Source organism: Colius striatus, chromosome Z (assembly GCF_028858725.1).
Source record: "Colius striatus isolate bColStr4 chromosome Z, bColStr4.1.hap1, whole genome shotgun sequence".
Taxonomy (NCBI): Eukaryota; Metazoa; Chordata; class Aves; order Coliiformes; family Coliidae; genus Colius; species Colius striatus.
Window position 1 is genome coordinate 25,912,224 of NC_084790.1, and position 14,465 is coordinate 25,926,688.

Sequence of the window (14,465 nt, forward strand, 5' to 3'; positions counted from 1 at the left end):
GACTATGTTATATATTCAACGATAAGACTTAGAATGTCCTCAGATTATCAGAAACAGGGTCAGAAATTAGTGAAATGGGGTAATTGTTGAAAGATGATCCCAGTAATTTGGTAAGTTATATTTGGGTTCTGTACACCTAAACTTAGGTTTTTTACATGTGTACACACTGCATATTGTTTAGTGAAATGGAAAAAAAGTGCTGTTTAATGTGTCTTGCTTTTTTATTTGATACTTGATTTTGAAAGCAGCCTTATGGGTTGGTCTCATTGGCAGTCCCACATCCTGGAATCATCTTCAGGATGGATAGCTTCCTTATATGCATGCTTTTAGAGGAAGTTCTGAAAGTAAGACAAATTAACACTTGCTTCCCTTTTAAAAAGTTAGAAGGTCTCCCATGCTGCTTTTTCCAGTTTTTTGGAATTGCTTCTATAGAAAGTATAGAATTAAAGTAACAGGTATTTAAGAGAGTGTCTGGTCAGTATAGGGAGCACTAGTGTAATTCTCTGCACTTAAATATTGAGAGTACAAAAATTTCAACAATATTGTTTGTCAAAAACACATTTCATATTTGTAATGTAACTAAATCTTGTGAAAAACAGTTGTGAGTCTTGGCTTTATGAACATCCTGGAATACAGCATGCTTGGCTATGTTTAGTGAGATTGTATGTAACGGAGCAGCTGTGAAGCAGTTACCCAGTTTGCTTTGCCTTTTTAAGACTAAAATTTTCATACATAAAGGAGTTATCAATATGCTGTTTAACTGCTATGTTAACTGTTTAACAGATGAAATTAGATTAAATTAGCCAGGTGAGAAGTGTCTTTCTTTTGCTGATGACTCCTTCCCCTGGTCATCTTTGTGGCCCTCTTCTGGACTCACTCCAACAGGTCCATGTCCCACTTACGTTGGTGGCCCCAGAGCTGAAGACAATATTCCAGGTGGACACTTTTGTACGATGTGTGGTACGATGTGTTGGCCACACATTGCTGGCTCATCCAGTTTTTTTAATCCAGTTTTTGTCTAGTGACCCTTGGCAAGTGAAGAAAGACTGCATTGGTGGCCAGCCAATCACAGAATGGTTGAGGTTGTTAGCTATCTGTGGAGATCACCTTGTTCAACCTCCCTGATCAATCAGGGCCACCTGAAGCTGGACTTTAGTAAGGCCTTTGACAGAGTCTCCCACAGCATCCTCCTGGAGAAACTGGCCGCCCATGTCTTGCATGGACATACTCTGAGATGGGTGGAAAACTGTATTGCCAGGCGCAGAAAGTTGTAGTGAATAGAGTTAAATTCAGTTGGCAGCCAGCCACCAGTGGTGGTCCCCAGAGCTCAGTGCTGGGACGTGTTTTGCTTAACATCTTTATCAATGATGTGGTTGAGGGAGTTGATGACACCAGGCTGGGCAGATGCATAGACCAGCTTGAGGGCAAGAAGGCTCTACAGAGGGACCTGAACAGTCTGATGTGATGGGCTGAGGCCAGTTGTATGAGGTTCAACAAGACCAAGTGCTGGGTCCTGCACTTGGGCCACAAGAACCCCATGCAGCGGTAGAAGCTGAGAGTGGAATAAATGACAGGAACATAGTAAATGACTCTTTCAAGAGCGTCTTTTCCCCTCTGTAGGAAGAATTTTGAATCTCTAGTTGAACAGGTTTATTTTTTGTCTAACAGTAACTTGGTAGAACATTCATACATATTAAACTTATATTTAACTTGTGTATCATGGGTAGTTCTGTACCCCTCAAGCTGATGCAAAGCCATGAGGAAGAGTGAGTAGGGATATACTGAAACCTCTGGCCAAGGTGTCTATGGCAAAGCTAATACTCTTTGGTTGCTTGTCTCACTTTAGTGTGGTAAGTCTTCTCACAGCAGATTGTCATTTACATAGAAAATTTTTAAATGTAGATAGAAGAGGTTTAGAAAGACTTTTTTGAAATCTTTATGGTGATGTTGCTAAAAGGTGCAGAGTAGTACAACCTCATGTCATATCTCTGCTTCAGTTTGCGCTTGGAGCAATGGTTCTATTTGACCTGCTTATTTTTCAAGCATTTCTTTGGTGACAGAGAACTATTGTCATGATGTCTTAGATCTAACAAACATTGAACAGTGCAAATGAGGCTCTTACTTTCATAGCCTCTCCTTTATGTGGAGTGTTTTTTGGTTTTGGTTTTTTTTTTTCTGTGTATACTGATTCCTCCATAAAAATGTAATATTTCTTTAATTCCTGTGGTGGGACATAAAGAACTGTGAAGCTCTTCAAACTCTTTTAGTCATTTGGTTTCAGAGTTAGTGCCATGTAGGATATATTAAGTACTGAAAATAGGGCAATATTTTTAATCTGTAGGTAATTTTCCCAGCAATTTAGGTATCGGTTGACCTTTGTAAAAAAATGTATGCTTTCACTAAAGAGGGAGACTGTCAGGTTCCCATTGTCTTATATTCTCTTCTTTGTTATAGGTTAATTTCAAGTTTGCTTTATTGGACTGTAACTTATTATATGTTAGTATATATAAATAAGAATATATGTTGTTCTTCAATCAGAAGTACATTTGAAAATCTATAGTGTTTAAAACTTATAACCAGTGCATAGTGACTAGAAGGACTTCAAATGTTCACATAGTTTAGTCAAACTTGCCAAAATTAACATGACCTAGTCTTTTGAGGTGATGTGTAGTTACTGAACATCATGTAGTCAATTATTTCAATAATCTTTTTTTCCAGAAACAGACATTTGATCAAGAATTTCTGATAGTTTTGTGCTAATCTGGGAGTTTGTATCTGGAATAGAAGTCATTTTGTCTCTGAAAAAAAAAAAGAATGTGGTGGTTTTATTCATATAGCAATTTGGAGGAAACAAAAATATTCTGCATCTCTTATCAGCATGTAGCTGGTGCCCTTGCTTCTGTGAGGTAGTTTCTCTTGGGGATAGAAATAATTCATACTTCTTTTCTGGTCTCCTTCATTTTTAGAAAGGGGGAGAGGTATCTCAAAGAGTGTATATTCTGATTGGGAGCTTATGGAAGACAAGCCCTACAATTTTCTCTGTTTGCTGGAAATCTGAATTGGTAATTGTTTTGGAATTTCCCTACATTCAGAAAAACAGTGTACTGAATTGTTGTCTATGTTGTTTGGCTACAGGAAATGTAGTCATATGAAGCTGTAATTGCTATAATATGGCTGACTCTGTCTCTGGGGAACAACCAATATCCTTGGCTAAATTAGTCTTTTCTTGCTAGGGCTTAACTATAGAAGAGGCAGAGACAGAGACTAGTTATCTTACAACAAATGCCTGAGACTCTTTTGGGAATGAATCAACTCTTTAACAACTCTTTAGCTCTTGAATGCTAAATGAAGGCCAAATGAAGTAAATTACTTTAAACAGTACTGACCTTCAAAGAAAACCAAAAGAACCCCACCCTTACCTGTAGAGTAGATCTTCTCTGTTATCAGAGCTGTCATATGGTCAGGATTTAAAATTATTGTTTTAGGGGCCAGACTTCTTTATAATCTAAACCAGCAAATAGTAATTGTACATTGGATTAATTTTAATGAGTATGCTTGGACCTAAAATTGTATTAGCCTAAATCCTGAGGTTTTTTTTCAGAAACTCAAAGAAAAAAAAGTATGTTCTACAGTTGCAGTTCCTTGTGGTGATGGCTCTCCAGGAATCTAGTAACTCCAGCTTACACTGAGCCAGTGGTGTAGGATGAAGTCTTTTTCCAGACCTAGGACCCCCATAGAAAATTTGCTAGTTACGTTCTCTTATGCACTCAATTATCTCTAGACCTCAGGAAGAGGATTGTAACTGCCTTATATAAATACTTTTTTCTGTGTAAACTCCCTATATATATCCATAATTATATGAAACAATGCTTCTTATACAAACTCAGCTATATGTGTCTCTGCTCCCTTAATTACACATATAACTGAAAATATGACTTTTGTAAAGTCCACAGTATTCTTAACACAACAGTATGATACAATATGTGCTTATGATAATCACGGAATCACAGAATGGAAGAGATTGGAAGGGACCTCTAGAGATCATCTAGTCCGACGCCCATGCACAAGCAGGTGCACTTTAGATCAGGTCACACAGGAACATGTCTAGATGGCTTTAGAAAACCAGCAGAAGAGGAGATACCACAACATTCCTGGGCACCCTATGCCAGGGCTACCTCACACTCACAGTAAAATAGTTTTTCCTTATCTTTAAATGGAACTTTTTGTGTTCCAGCATTTTTCCATTACTTCTTGTCCTATCGCTAGACACTACAGAAAAAAGGGCTGCCCTATCCCTTTGATCTACACCTTTCAAATACTTGTAGCTATTAATGAGATCAGTCTCCTCCAGGCTGAACAGCCCCAGATCCTGTAGCCTTTCCTCATAAGGAAGATGCTTCAGTCCCCTGATCATCTTGGTGGACTTGCGCTGGACTCTCCGTGCCTCTTGAGCTGGGGAGCTCAGAACCAGACACAGGACTCCAGATGAGCCCTTACCAGGGCAGAGTAGAGGCAGAGGAGGACCTCCCTTGACCTGCTGGCAACATTATTCTTGATGCATCCCAGGATACCATTGGCCTTTTTGGCCATAAGGGCACATTGGTGGCTCATAGTTAGTTTATTGTCGACTAGGACACTCCAGTCTCTTTGTAGAACTGCTCTCCAGTGGGTCAGTGCCCAGCCTGTACTGGTGCGTAGAGTTGTTCCTCCTGAGGTTCAGGACTCTGCAGTTGCCCTTAATTGACATAATATTGGCATACAGCTTCACTTTTATGAAGCAGCATCATCATGATTTTGTCCAGGAGGGGATACTATTCTTTTATGAAAATCATTTTTTGATGTAATTTTATAAGATTTTAGTAAGGCTTCAAATTCTGGTTTATAACTTTCAAGTTAATTTTTGCTAAACTTTATAGAGTGACAGTTCAGATTTTGTCACTATCCGTCTACTTCAATTATGTTAATAAGTCTGTGTCAAACTGTGTAATCACCCCAGTAACTAATAACACATCTTCTAATCTAAATAGCTAGTATACTTCTACTGTTTCATCATTCCTGTAGCAAACAGTAGAACTTTGTTTTGAGAGGAATGCTGTGTTTATGATGGAAGTTTACTGAAGACTGAATGTATGTTTTTTGACCTATGTTATGATTGCTGTCTAAGTTACAAAAAAAAAGCCTGCTGAATGAGGTTCTAGCTGTCATTAAAATCAGCCTATTGGAATCAAGAGGATTGGTTTATTTATAGGTTGTGAACTAAGTAACAGTTATTAGTGACTTACTAATTTAGCTACCTTTAGGATAAAGGAGACTGTGTGCCCTGAAGCTTTATTGTGTGTTTGTCATCACGATCGTATGACCTTTTAGGCATCAGATCCTCTCAGTTTCCTTGAACTGTCGTGCACTGGGACCAGTGTACATCAGGAGCCCTTCCTCTAGCTGAAGCTTTAAATCCTTTTGTGTTCCAGCTAGTCTACTGCTAGTATTTTTCCAGTTTTCAGAGATCCTTCATTCAACAATAGCAATACAATCTTAGTGTTTCCTTTTTTTCAAGCTTAACTTCAGCAATTCCATCCATAGGAAAGGCTGTTTTTCTACTATTTTTTATTAATCCAAAGTGATAAGTAAAGAACTCAAATGTGTTCTAAATAACAGTTACCTTTCCCAAAAATAAACCAAACAAAATATTCTTTCCTATAGCAGATTCTTGAGGACATTGTGAGTTCAAATGAGAATACAGCAATAGACAACAGAGTAATAAGTAGATTATTATTTTTATATGAGGATTAAGAATTATGTTTCAGATGCACTGAATTTGTGGTAATATTTTGTGTTCATTAGGTCATAGTGAGATTTGCTATGTTAAGTTTTCTCTTTTCAAAATCTAACAACCATTTTTTTATTTACTTCTCTGTTTTTGCTGTCAAAGTGTAGTGATTTCTTCTTATTTGAAAATATTGAGTATAGAAGCATAGAATAATTTATGTTAGAAAAAAACTTAAAGATCGCTGCGTCCAACTGCTAACCTCACACTGCCAAGCCCTCTACTAAACCATGTCCCTCAGCACCTCTTCTACCTGTCTTTTAAATATATCCAGGGATGGTGCCTCCACCACCTCCCTGGACAGCCTGTTCCAACGCTCAATAAACCTCTTGGTGAAAAAATTATGTCCAAACTGAACAACCCTGGTGCAACTTGAGTCTGTTTGTTCTTGTTCTCATTATTCATCACTGGAGAGAAGAGATGGACTCCCATCTCACTGCAGCCCTTTTTCAGATAGTTGTAGAGAGTGGTCATGTCTCCTCTCAGCCTCCTCCAGACTAAACAACCTTTGTTCCCTTTATCTCTCCTCATCAGACTTCTTTTCCAGACCCTTCACCAGCTTTACTGCCCATCTTTGGACACTGTCCAGCACCTTAGTGTCTTTAGTGTAGTGAGGAGCCCAAAACTGAACACGTTAGTTGAGGTATAGCCTCACCAGGGCGGAGTACAGGGAGCAATCACTTCCCTGGAGCTTTTGGCCATACTATTTGGAGTACAAACCAGCATGTGATTGGCCTGCTTGGCCACCTGGGCAAACAATGTAACAATGTTAATATTTTGGTTTTCTGACTTGTGTCAGAGACACAATCAAAGTTAGAGGTAAATACTACCTCTAGAGAGTTAGATAGGAGGATACCTCTATAAAGGCAGATACTACTTCTAGTGGTAAATACTACAAAATATAATACAGTATAGCAGTTGTTTAAACAGCAATAGAGAATGAAGTCAGGTGAAAATGTAAAAGTCTGGTTTTTGTTATTCATTTGAAGACTTTTATTGTTCTCTATTAAAAATAATACAGAATCAGCTTTGAAAACTTTGAATACATTGCATTTTGCTTGTTTGTACTTTCCTTTTTCTTCAGTCTTCTGTGAACTTCTTGAAGGACTGCCACCGAAAAATTGTAGCCATGCTGGACACTGTCTTCTGTAACTTAGTATTGAAATCAATTAGACTGAGAATGGGCTTTATGTACCTGCCTAACCATGCTGCTTTCTGATGAAATAATGAGACATCTTCAGTCTTCCTTTGGCTTACTCAGAAATTCCATAAAGTATCTCTGAGAAACATACCATCTTCACTGTGATTTTTATAGAGGAAAAATGAGTTAAAATAAAACTTTATTAAATTATCTCAAGTTCACAATTAATGTATCAAAATATAGTAGAATTAAAATGTCATTATATTTGTAAATGGTCAAAATATATTTTAAAGGAAGAACTATTTCTTATAGGAAGATAATTTGTTTGAAGTACTGTTTAGATGAATATATCTGCAGTTTGCACCTGGGTGTTTTGTTTTGTTTTTTTTTTAGCTGTGTTCTTAATGGAATCCATTATATACAAGAAGCCTTCTACGTGCTCAGTTTTATTTTGAACACTTTATACCTCTCATTTCTTTTTACATAATTTGGAAAAGAATTTCTAAATATAATGGAAAATTATGCAGATTGAACATTCTAATAATATTCGATTTTTGTTTCAGAGCAAAGTAGAAGAGATGATCTGGAAGCTTTAGGTCATATGTTTATGTATTTTCTCAGAGGAAGCCTTCCATGGCAAGGTTTAAAGGTAGTGCGTTTTGATATCTTCCTCTATCCTATTTTCAGATCATCATCTTTTCTTGCTATGACCTTTTTCCTTTTGAAAGTTTATCTGCAAGCTGTATAACTTCAAGCTTGTTTTGTTCTGGCTTAGGCTGATACATTAAAAGAACGTTACCAGAAGATTGGAGACACAAAACGGGCAACACCTATAGACTTATTGTGTGAAAACTTCCCAGGTAATATCTACTGTTAATAAAAGTATTGTGTATTGATTTAGAAAACAAAACTACTGTAAATACAAGAATTACCCTTTGAAGCTGCAATAAGCTAATGCTGGTATTCTTCCAAGATAGATTATTCTAAAAGGAAACATTTAAAAAATTATGATACATATTTTTACAGTGATTATTTAATCTTGTATCTTCACACACAAAATTTTGCAAACTTTTTCAGCTATAATCTGAACTAACTGCAAAACTGAAACTGCATTAAGAGCAGCTTCAAATAATATTTGAAATAACTTGCAGGTAAGTTTCAGACATCACTTCTAGCTCGCCTTAAGTGCATGAGGAATCAGTGAACTATTCCAGAATATCGTTTTTAAAAAAATCGTTTTTAGAAGTCAGACCAATAGGTTTGGAACAGGGAATACACACATGTCATGGACACAATTTTGCCAAAATGAAAATAAACACCTTGAAAAGTAATCACAGTTATCATAGATAGTCAAAATGGGTTTTCTGAGAAATCACTCTCAACAAATTGATTTGATTTCCCCTTAGAAAAAAAACCTGTCCATAGTGACCCTTGTGGGCAAGAAGCAGGTGTTTTACATCATGAAATCTTAGTACTTCTGCTTTTTTATGCTCTTTTTATAATTGTTTCTGATGCTTTTAAAAATATTCTCACAAGCAATCTTAAAAGTATAATCAAGAGGAATCTGCTATGGGAAGAAAAGCATAAAACAATTTGAAGTTCTTGAGTACATTATTGCCAAATTAAAAACCGTGAAACATGAACAGCTATCTGTGCTGGATCTGTTCAGTATTTTCAAATGCCTGTGTAATTGAGCATGTTTATTAAACTTGCAAATGTTAAGTTGAAAATTTGTAGGTTTGACAGTGGAGTTGGAATGAAAAAATCCTGACTGATTATAATTACAGTCTTAAAAATATAAAATACAGATCAATAAACCCAAATCAACTAACTTCCTTACCTCATTCTTAGGTAATGAGTCCAAGTCAGTCACAAAGTGAATGCAAGTGAACAGTGTCAGGCTGCTATGTTTTCAAAACCAAATAAACAAGCAACCCTCCCCCCACCAAATGAAACTGGATTAAATAGACAAGACTGTTGTGGTTTAATCCCAACTGGTAACTAAGCACGATGCATTTACTCCCTCTGTCCTCTACCGTTCGGGGTAAAAGTAAAACTCATGGGTTGAAATAAGAGTTCAAAAATTAGAATAAAATATAATAACTGTAATGAAAATGAAGATAATGAAGAAATAGCAGTAAAACTCAGTAAAGACAAATGATGCCCAATGCCTTTGCTCACTACCTGCTGACTGGTACCTGAGAAGCTATCTACCCCTCCCTGCAAACCCATGCTGTTTCTATACTGGGCATGATGTTCTATGGTATGGAATAGCCCGTGGGCTGGTTTGGGTCAGCTCTTCTGGCCATGCTTCCACTCAGCTTCTTGTGCACCTGCTCACTTGCAGATTGTGGGAAACTGAAGTCCTTCACTTGGGATAAGCACTGCTTAGCAACAGGTAAACCAGCAGTGTATTACCACTGCTGTTCTCACACTAAATTCAAAATGCAGCCCCATACCAGCTAATAGGTAGAAAATAAACTATCCCAACTGAAACCAGGACAATGGTATAGCCTGAAAGACACATGAATTGACATTTCTATTCTATTTCTGTAAAGCCTCAACTGAATCGGTATACAATTTTGGAGACTGTAGTTCAAGAAAAAAAATACCCTATTTTAAGGGTGGCTCGTAAAGAAGTGAGAGAGCTTGTATGACAAATTTGCTAGATCTATCACCAAAGACAGAAAGAACGAGGATTAATCTATTCAAAATTTTGAGGGAATGAAGTTCTCTCATACTTTTGCTGCTATAAACATGAAGTGAATCAGATTGCTACCTCCAGAGCAGCTAGGATAAAGTAATGAATGTAATCCAACCCAGTTAAGTTTAGACTGTGGAGTTTCAAATATAGTGAAGAGCATGAAGGGATTGCCATTGCTAGGGAGACAATGGAGCTTCTTTTGCTGGAGCTGTGTGGAAACAAATTAGGTGGAAAAGACTGTACCAATTTGCTGTGGGACAGGGCAGTGTACTAGATGGACTTGTGATGTTTTTTCTACCCCTGTGGTAAAAAGTAGTCCATTATAGGTTTTTCTTATATTTTCATTTCACTTTCTTCTGTGTAGCAAAAAACCCCAACCCAATAAAATTAAATTAAATTGAAATTTGTTACACAAGTTAGAGCAACTGTCTAAACTGATGTCTGGTGAATTGGCAAGAACTGAAATCTGGAGAAAATATCTGTTCTGGAATATATATCTTCTGCATCCAGTATTGCATTCATGTCTTGCATATTGACTTTTATGTAGTTGCTAAAATTCTGTAAATACCTAATTTAAGTGTAATAATTGTGTGAGTAGCTCCATATATCTAGTGGACTGTTTCCACTGAATTTCATCAAGTACATCCTTGTTGACAGGATTTGATCTGACAGTGGAATGGGCAAAAGATATTTTGCCTTGGAGACCACAGAAAGTAATCTTCATTGATAGTATATATATATTTGCATAATAAGTATATTCTTGTATGTGGAATTTCCTGCATGTCAGCAGAGGATTTTCTACCTCGTTCTGGTCCTTGTCACTGAAGACAGAATAGAATGAGAAGTACATCCATCTTCATTTCAGTTCTTTTCAGTTAGTCTGAAGACCAAGATAACTGATTAATGTTCTTTAAGGCAAGAGAACTCAGTCAAACAGTCAAACATACTTTAGTCTATTACTGTGAAACACCTCTTTCATCCGGTCCTGTGAAATGGTACTGGTTTTGAGTGTAACACTACTTTTGTTTCAAGCTTTGTATAAAATATGAGAAAGGATTGAAACTCCAAAGTTTCTACTTCAAATGCATGATAAAGGTGATTGGTTTTTGGAGTCATCCACTTGTAACAGGTTCAACTGCATTAAATGGCTCAGTTCAAGCCTTCGAACCTCAGAAAATGTACCTTTATTGCTTTGTTTTCTGGATTGCATTGCAAAATGTGGTTAAAGAAGTCCCTAGCAATGTGTCAGCATTTCTTTTTTTCTTCCCCAGACACTTTTGTCCTTGGCTAGTGCTGCTGAAGTGTATTACCTGTCTGCTAAGCTGGACTTCAGGTGCCAAGGAATTCCTTCAATACACTGTTCCATCTGCTTATGCCTAAAAGAGCACTTAATTTTCTTTTTTTTTTTTTTTTGATCAGGGCTGAATAATTTAGGATGTCTCAGTTCCATTGTGTGGTGGTGCATTCTTGACAACACTAATAGAATAAGATGCTGCCTCACAACTCCATTATCAACTTGATCTCAAACCTTCACTTCTCTTTTTACCCCACTACCTCTGAAAGAATTTAACTTAGCATAGTTCAGTCTTAGCACTGCCTCTGCACTTCCCAGCCATCCTCTCTCACAAGACAGGCTTCTTACAGCACCTTATTTGTACCATAAAATGTCAGCTTCTCCAAAGTTATTGCAATGTGATGTATGGGTCAAGGTGAATGTGCGTTGATGCTATTGTGCTCCTTCTGATGTACATACCTCTTCATAGATGCATCTTTTAACCTTAATTGTCATCCCTTGTCATATAGAGATGACTTCTCTTGTACTTTGGGTCTATGTAAACAGCCTTTTTGGCTTGGGAGTGAGGACTCATTGCTTTTCTCAGTGTGGCTTGCCATTGGGTGGTTTCTCCCTCTTTCATGAGACAAGATCCCTAAACAAACTGGATTTTAAGAGTACTATCTACCCAGAACTCTCATCTCAGAACTTGATTCAAATGCCTCATCTGATCCATATCAGAAGTTATTATGGTACTCTGCTCAAAACCACTGCAATGTGGGGGAGGGATTTTGTTTACTCATTTTCTTTCTATAGCAGCAAGATGTGGATAGTTGTACTTGGAATGAAACAAAATTTCAGTATGCCTTAATTGTTATTCTCTTCACTCTTCCAGTAGTTTAGTTTTTGTAATATTTGCCGGAGTGGAAGGACCTATAGGACTTGGTCTTTTGTGAAAGCTTGCTAACATTTATTTCTTCTCTCCATCTGCTTTTTTTTTCTCAGACTCTTTTATTTCCACATGCCCTTCATTTCATGGCGTCCTGAAGGAGTTACTGCAAATATAGTATATGTCTGAGCAGTTTCTCTGTAGGGTGTAGACCTTGTATTTCAGATGTTTGTGGGTCTTCCCTTTTAGCCCTTTGATTTCTTGTAGTCTTCTGTCCATAAAGATGCATGTTTCTAACAGCCATTGTCTCAGAAAACTTTCATGGCTTTTAAAGCCATTGTCAGGAATGGGACTTCTGTGTGCTCTACTCACTTGCCAAGAGATTTCTGCTAGAACTTTTTCCTTAAGTAGAAGATTCTGCCTGCTAGCACATACACTGTATTTCATACACTTTAATGATGAGGAAAGCTCTTTACTTTTATCTTTACAGATCCAAGTCCTTTCAGAAATCTCCCTGGTTGTCTCCACTACTAGGAGAATCTTATAATTTCCTTGTATCACCTACCCAAATGAATCTCCATTTGTATGCTGACTGTCATGGTTTGGCCCAGCTAGCACAGCAGCACCACAACAGTCTTTTGCTCAGTGTCCCCATTCACCCCCACCCTCATTAGGATGGCAGAGGCCCCAGAGAAATGGGAGTAAAAAGATAAGCAAGGTTGTTGTGGATTAAGACAAGGGCAGGGGGGGCTCGCTGCCAATTACAGTTCCAGGCAAAACAGACTCCAGTACTCGACGTAGAGAGGAAAGTAGGAAAGTTTATTCTACAAGAAACAGAATGAAACAAAAGCAAAAAGGGAGTGGGATTATGAGAAAATTACAACTGACACTTTAAGTTTTCCCTCCCCCATCCCTCCTGTCTTCCCAGACCCAGCTCACTGCTCCTGATATCTCTACCTCCTCCCCACTCAACGGCTCAGGGGGGGCAGGGGATGGGGGATGTGGTCAGCCTCTCGCAGATGGGCTCTGTCTGCTCAGACGAGGACAACTCCTGGCAATTCTTCCCCTGCTCCAACAAGGGGTTCCTCCCCCGGGACACAGTCCTTAATGAACTTCTCTGGTGTGGGTTCTTCCCAGCAGCTGCAATTCTTGGTGAATATCTCTGGCGTGGATTCTTTGCCACGGTTGCAGTTTCTGCAGTTGCAGGGTTAGTCTCTCAGGACAAGGCCTCTTCTGGGCATAAGTTTAATGCATTACTTTGTCATGGGTTCCTTCCCACAGTTACAGCTGTGGATATTGAGTCCCTTCCTGTGGACACAGCCTGCTCCAACCATAGTTTTAAAGAAGAAAATCACTGCCCCTGGCTCGGGGGTCTGTAGTGAAGTGATTGGGTCCCTCCCATGGGACACGGCCTCCTCCGGCCATAGTCACTGTCCCTGGCTCAGGCCTTTAATGAAGTGAATTGCTGCCCCTGGTCCAGGGCCAGCTGTAGCAAAATGAATGTCTGCCCCTGATACAGGATCATTATCAAAATGAGTCTCTACTGCTGATGTGGGGTCTTTAAAGAAATGAAAATAAATCTCAGCTTCACCAGTTCTCTCCATAGAATGCAGGGGAGTCTCTGCTCCAGCACACCTCCTCCTCTCTTTCATCACTGACCTTGGAGTCCGCATGGTTGTTTCTCTCATTGTTCCTACTCCTTGCACCACCACCAGCCAGAAGAAGAAGAAGAAAGGACAGAAGAAGGAAGAAACAGGAAGAAGATGGAGGAAGAAACCTCCTCTTCCGTCTTCTTAAAAAGTGATCGTGGAGGCATCTAATTGGCTCAACCCCAGAAGTGGGTCTGCCTCAGAGCTGGGGAGAGTTGCGAGCAACTTCTTACAGGAGCTGTCTTTACAGCCCTTTCCCTCTTACCAGAAAAGGCTATCATGTCAAACCATGACACTGACATAGTATTTAAACAGCAATATTAAATTGATACTGGTCGGAAGTCACTCTAAAAGAGCTCAGGTAACTCTCCAGTGTTTCTGTTCAGGATATTTGCCACTTCTGCTCAATGCTTTCACATGGGATCACCTGAAGCATTCAGTGCTGTTGCAGCCTTCTGTAATTAATCTACAGTCAACTGAGCCTATACCAAGTGATTTTTGTCAGGACATTTGAGTTGCCCGCTTAAGGATGTACATGTGCATCCTCTATTAAAGTCAGGAATTTTACATGTCTTCTTTGAGAGACGGTCAACCATGTACATTCATATACAGCCTTCTCTAGCTTTTCTTAGGCTTGTCTTTGTACAATCAATTAAAAAAAAATAATTGAAAGGTAGAGGCACTTCTCTCCCCACTTTTTTGGCATACTGTGCGTCAGGATTGGAAAATTGAATAGAACATCTTAACAGGTAATGCAAAGGAAAAATTAATGGGGAGTAATTTTCTAGGATATGTTTAGAATATGATAGTGTATCTTGAATATTATTACTACTAAGTAACTTCTTTCTAGCAATTCAGATTTGTGGTGAACAACTGTTTGGGTTTTATGGTGAGAGTTAGAAGTTGCTTTAAAATGGAATAATAAGTATTTGTTGTCGAATGCCATTAAAACAGGCGTGACAATTATGTATGTTTTTTATTTACG

At 38.3% G+C, this 14,465-nt stretch overlaps 1 protein-coding gene across 10 annotated transcripts in view; it reads left to right on the top strand.

The window, feature by feature from the left end:
• The window catches only part of CSNK1G3 (casein kinase 1 gamma 3), an 82,139-nt gene that overhangs the window by 48,416 nt on the left and 19,258 nt on the right, over positions 1–14,465 (top strand). For all 10 annotated transcript variants that reach the window (XR_009820855.1, XM_062018289.1, XM_062018287.1 and 7 more), the window contains 2 exons: positions 7,529–7,614; positions 7,741–7,825. Coding sequence is in view for 9 of the 10 variants with exons in the window: in XM_062018289.1 (XP_061874273.1) it covers positions 7,529–7,614; positions 7,741–7,825 (171 nt within the window). In the remaining variant the exon portion in view is untranslated. The remainder of the gene's footprint in view (positions 1–7,528; positions 7,615–7,740; positions 7,826–14,465) is intronic.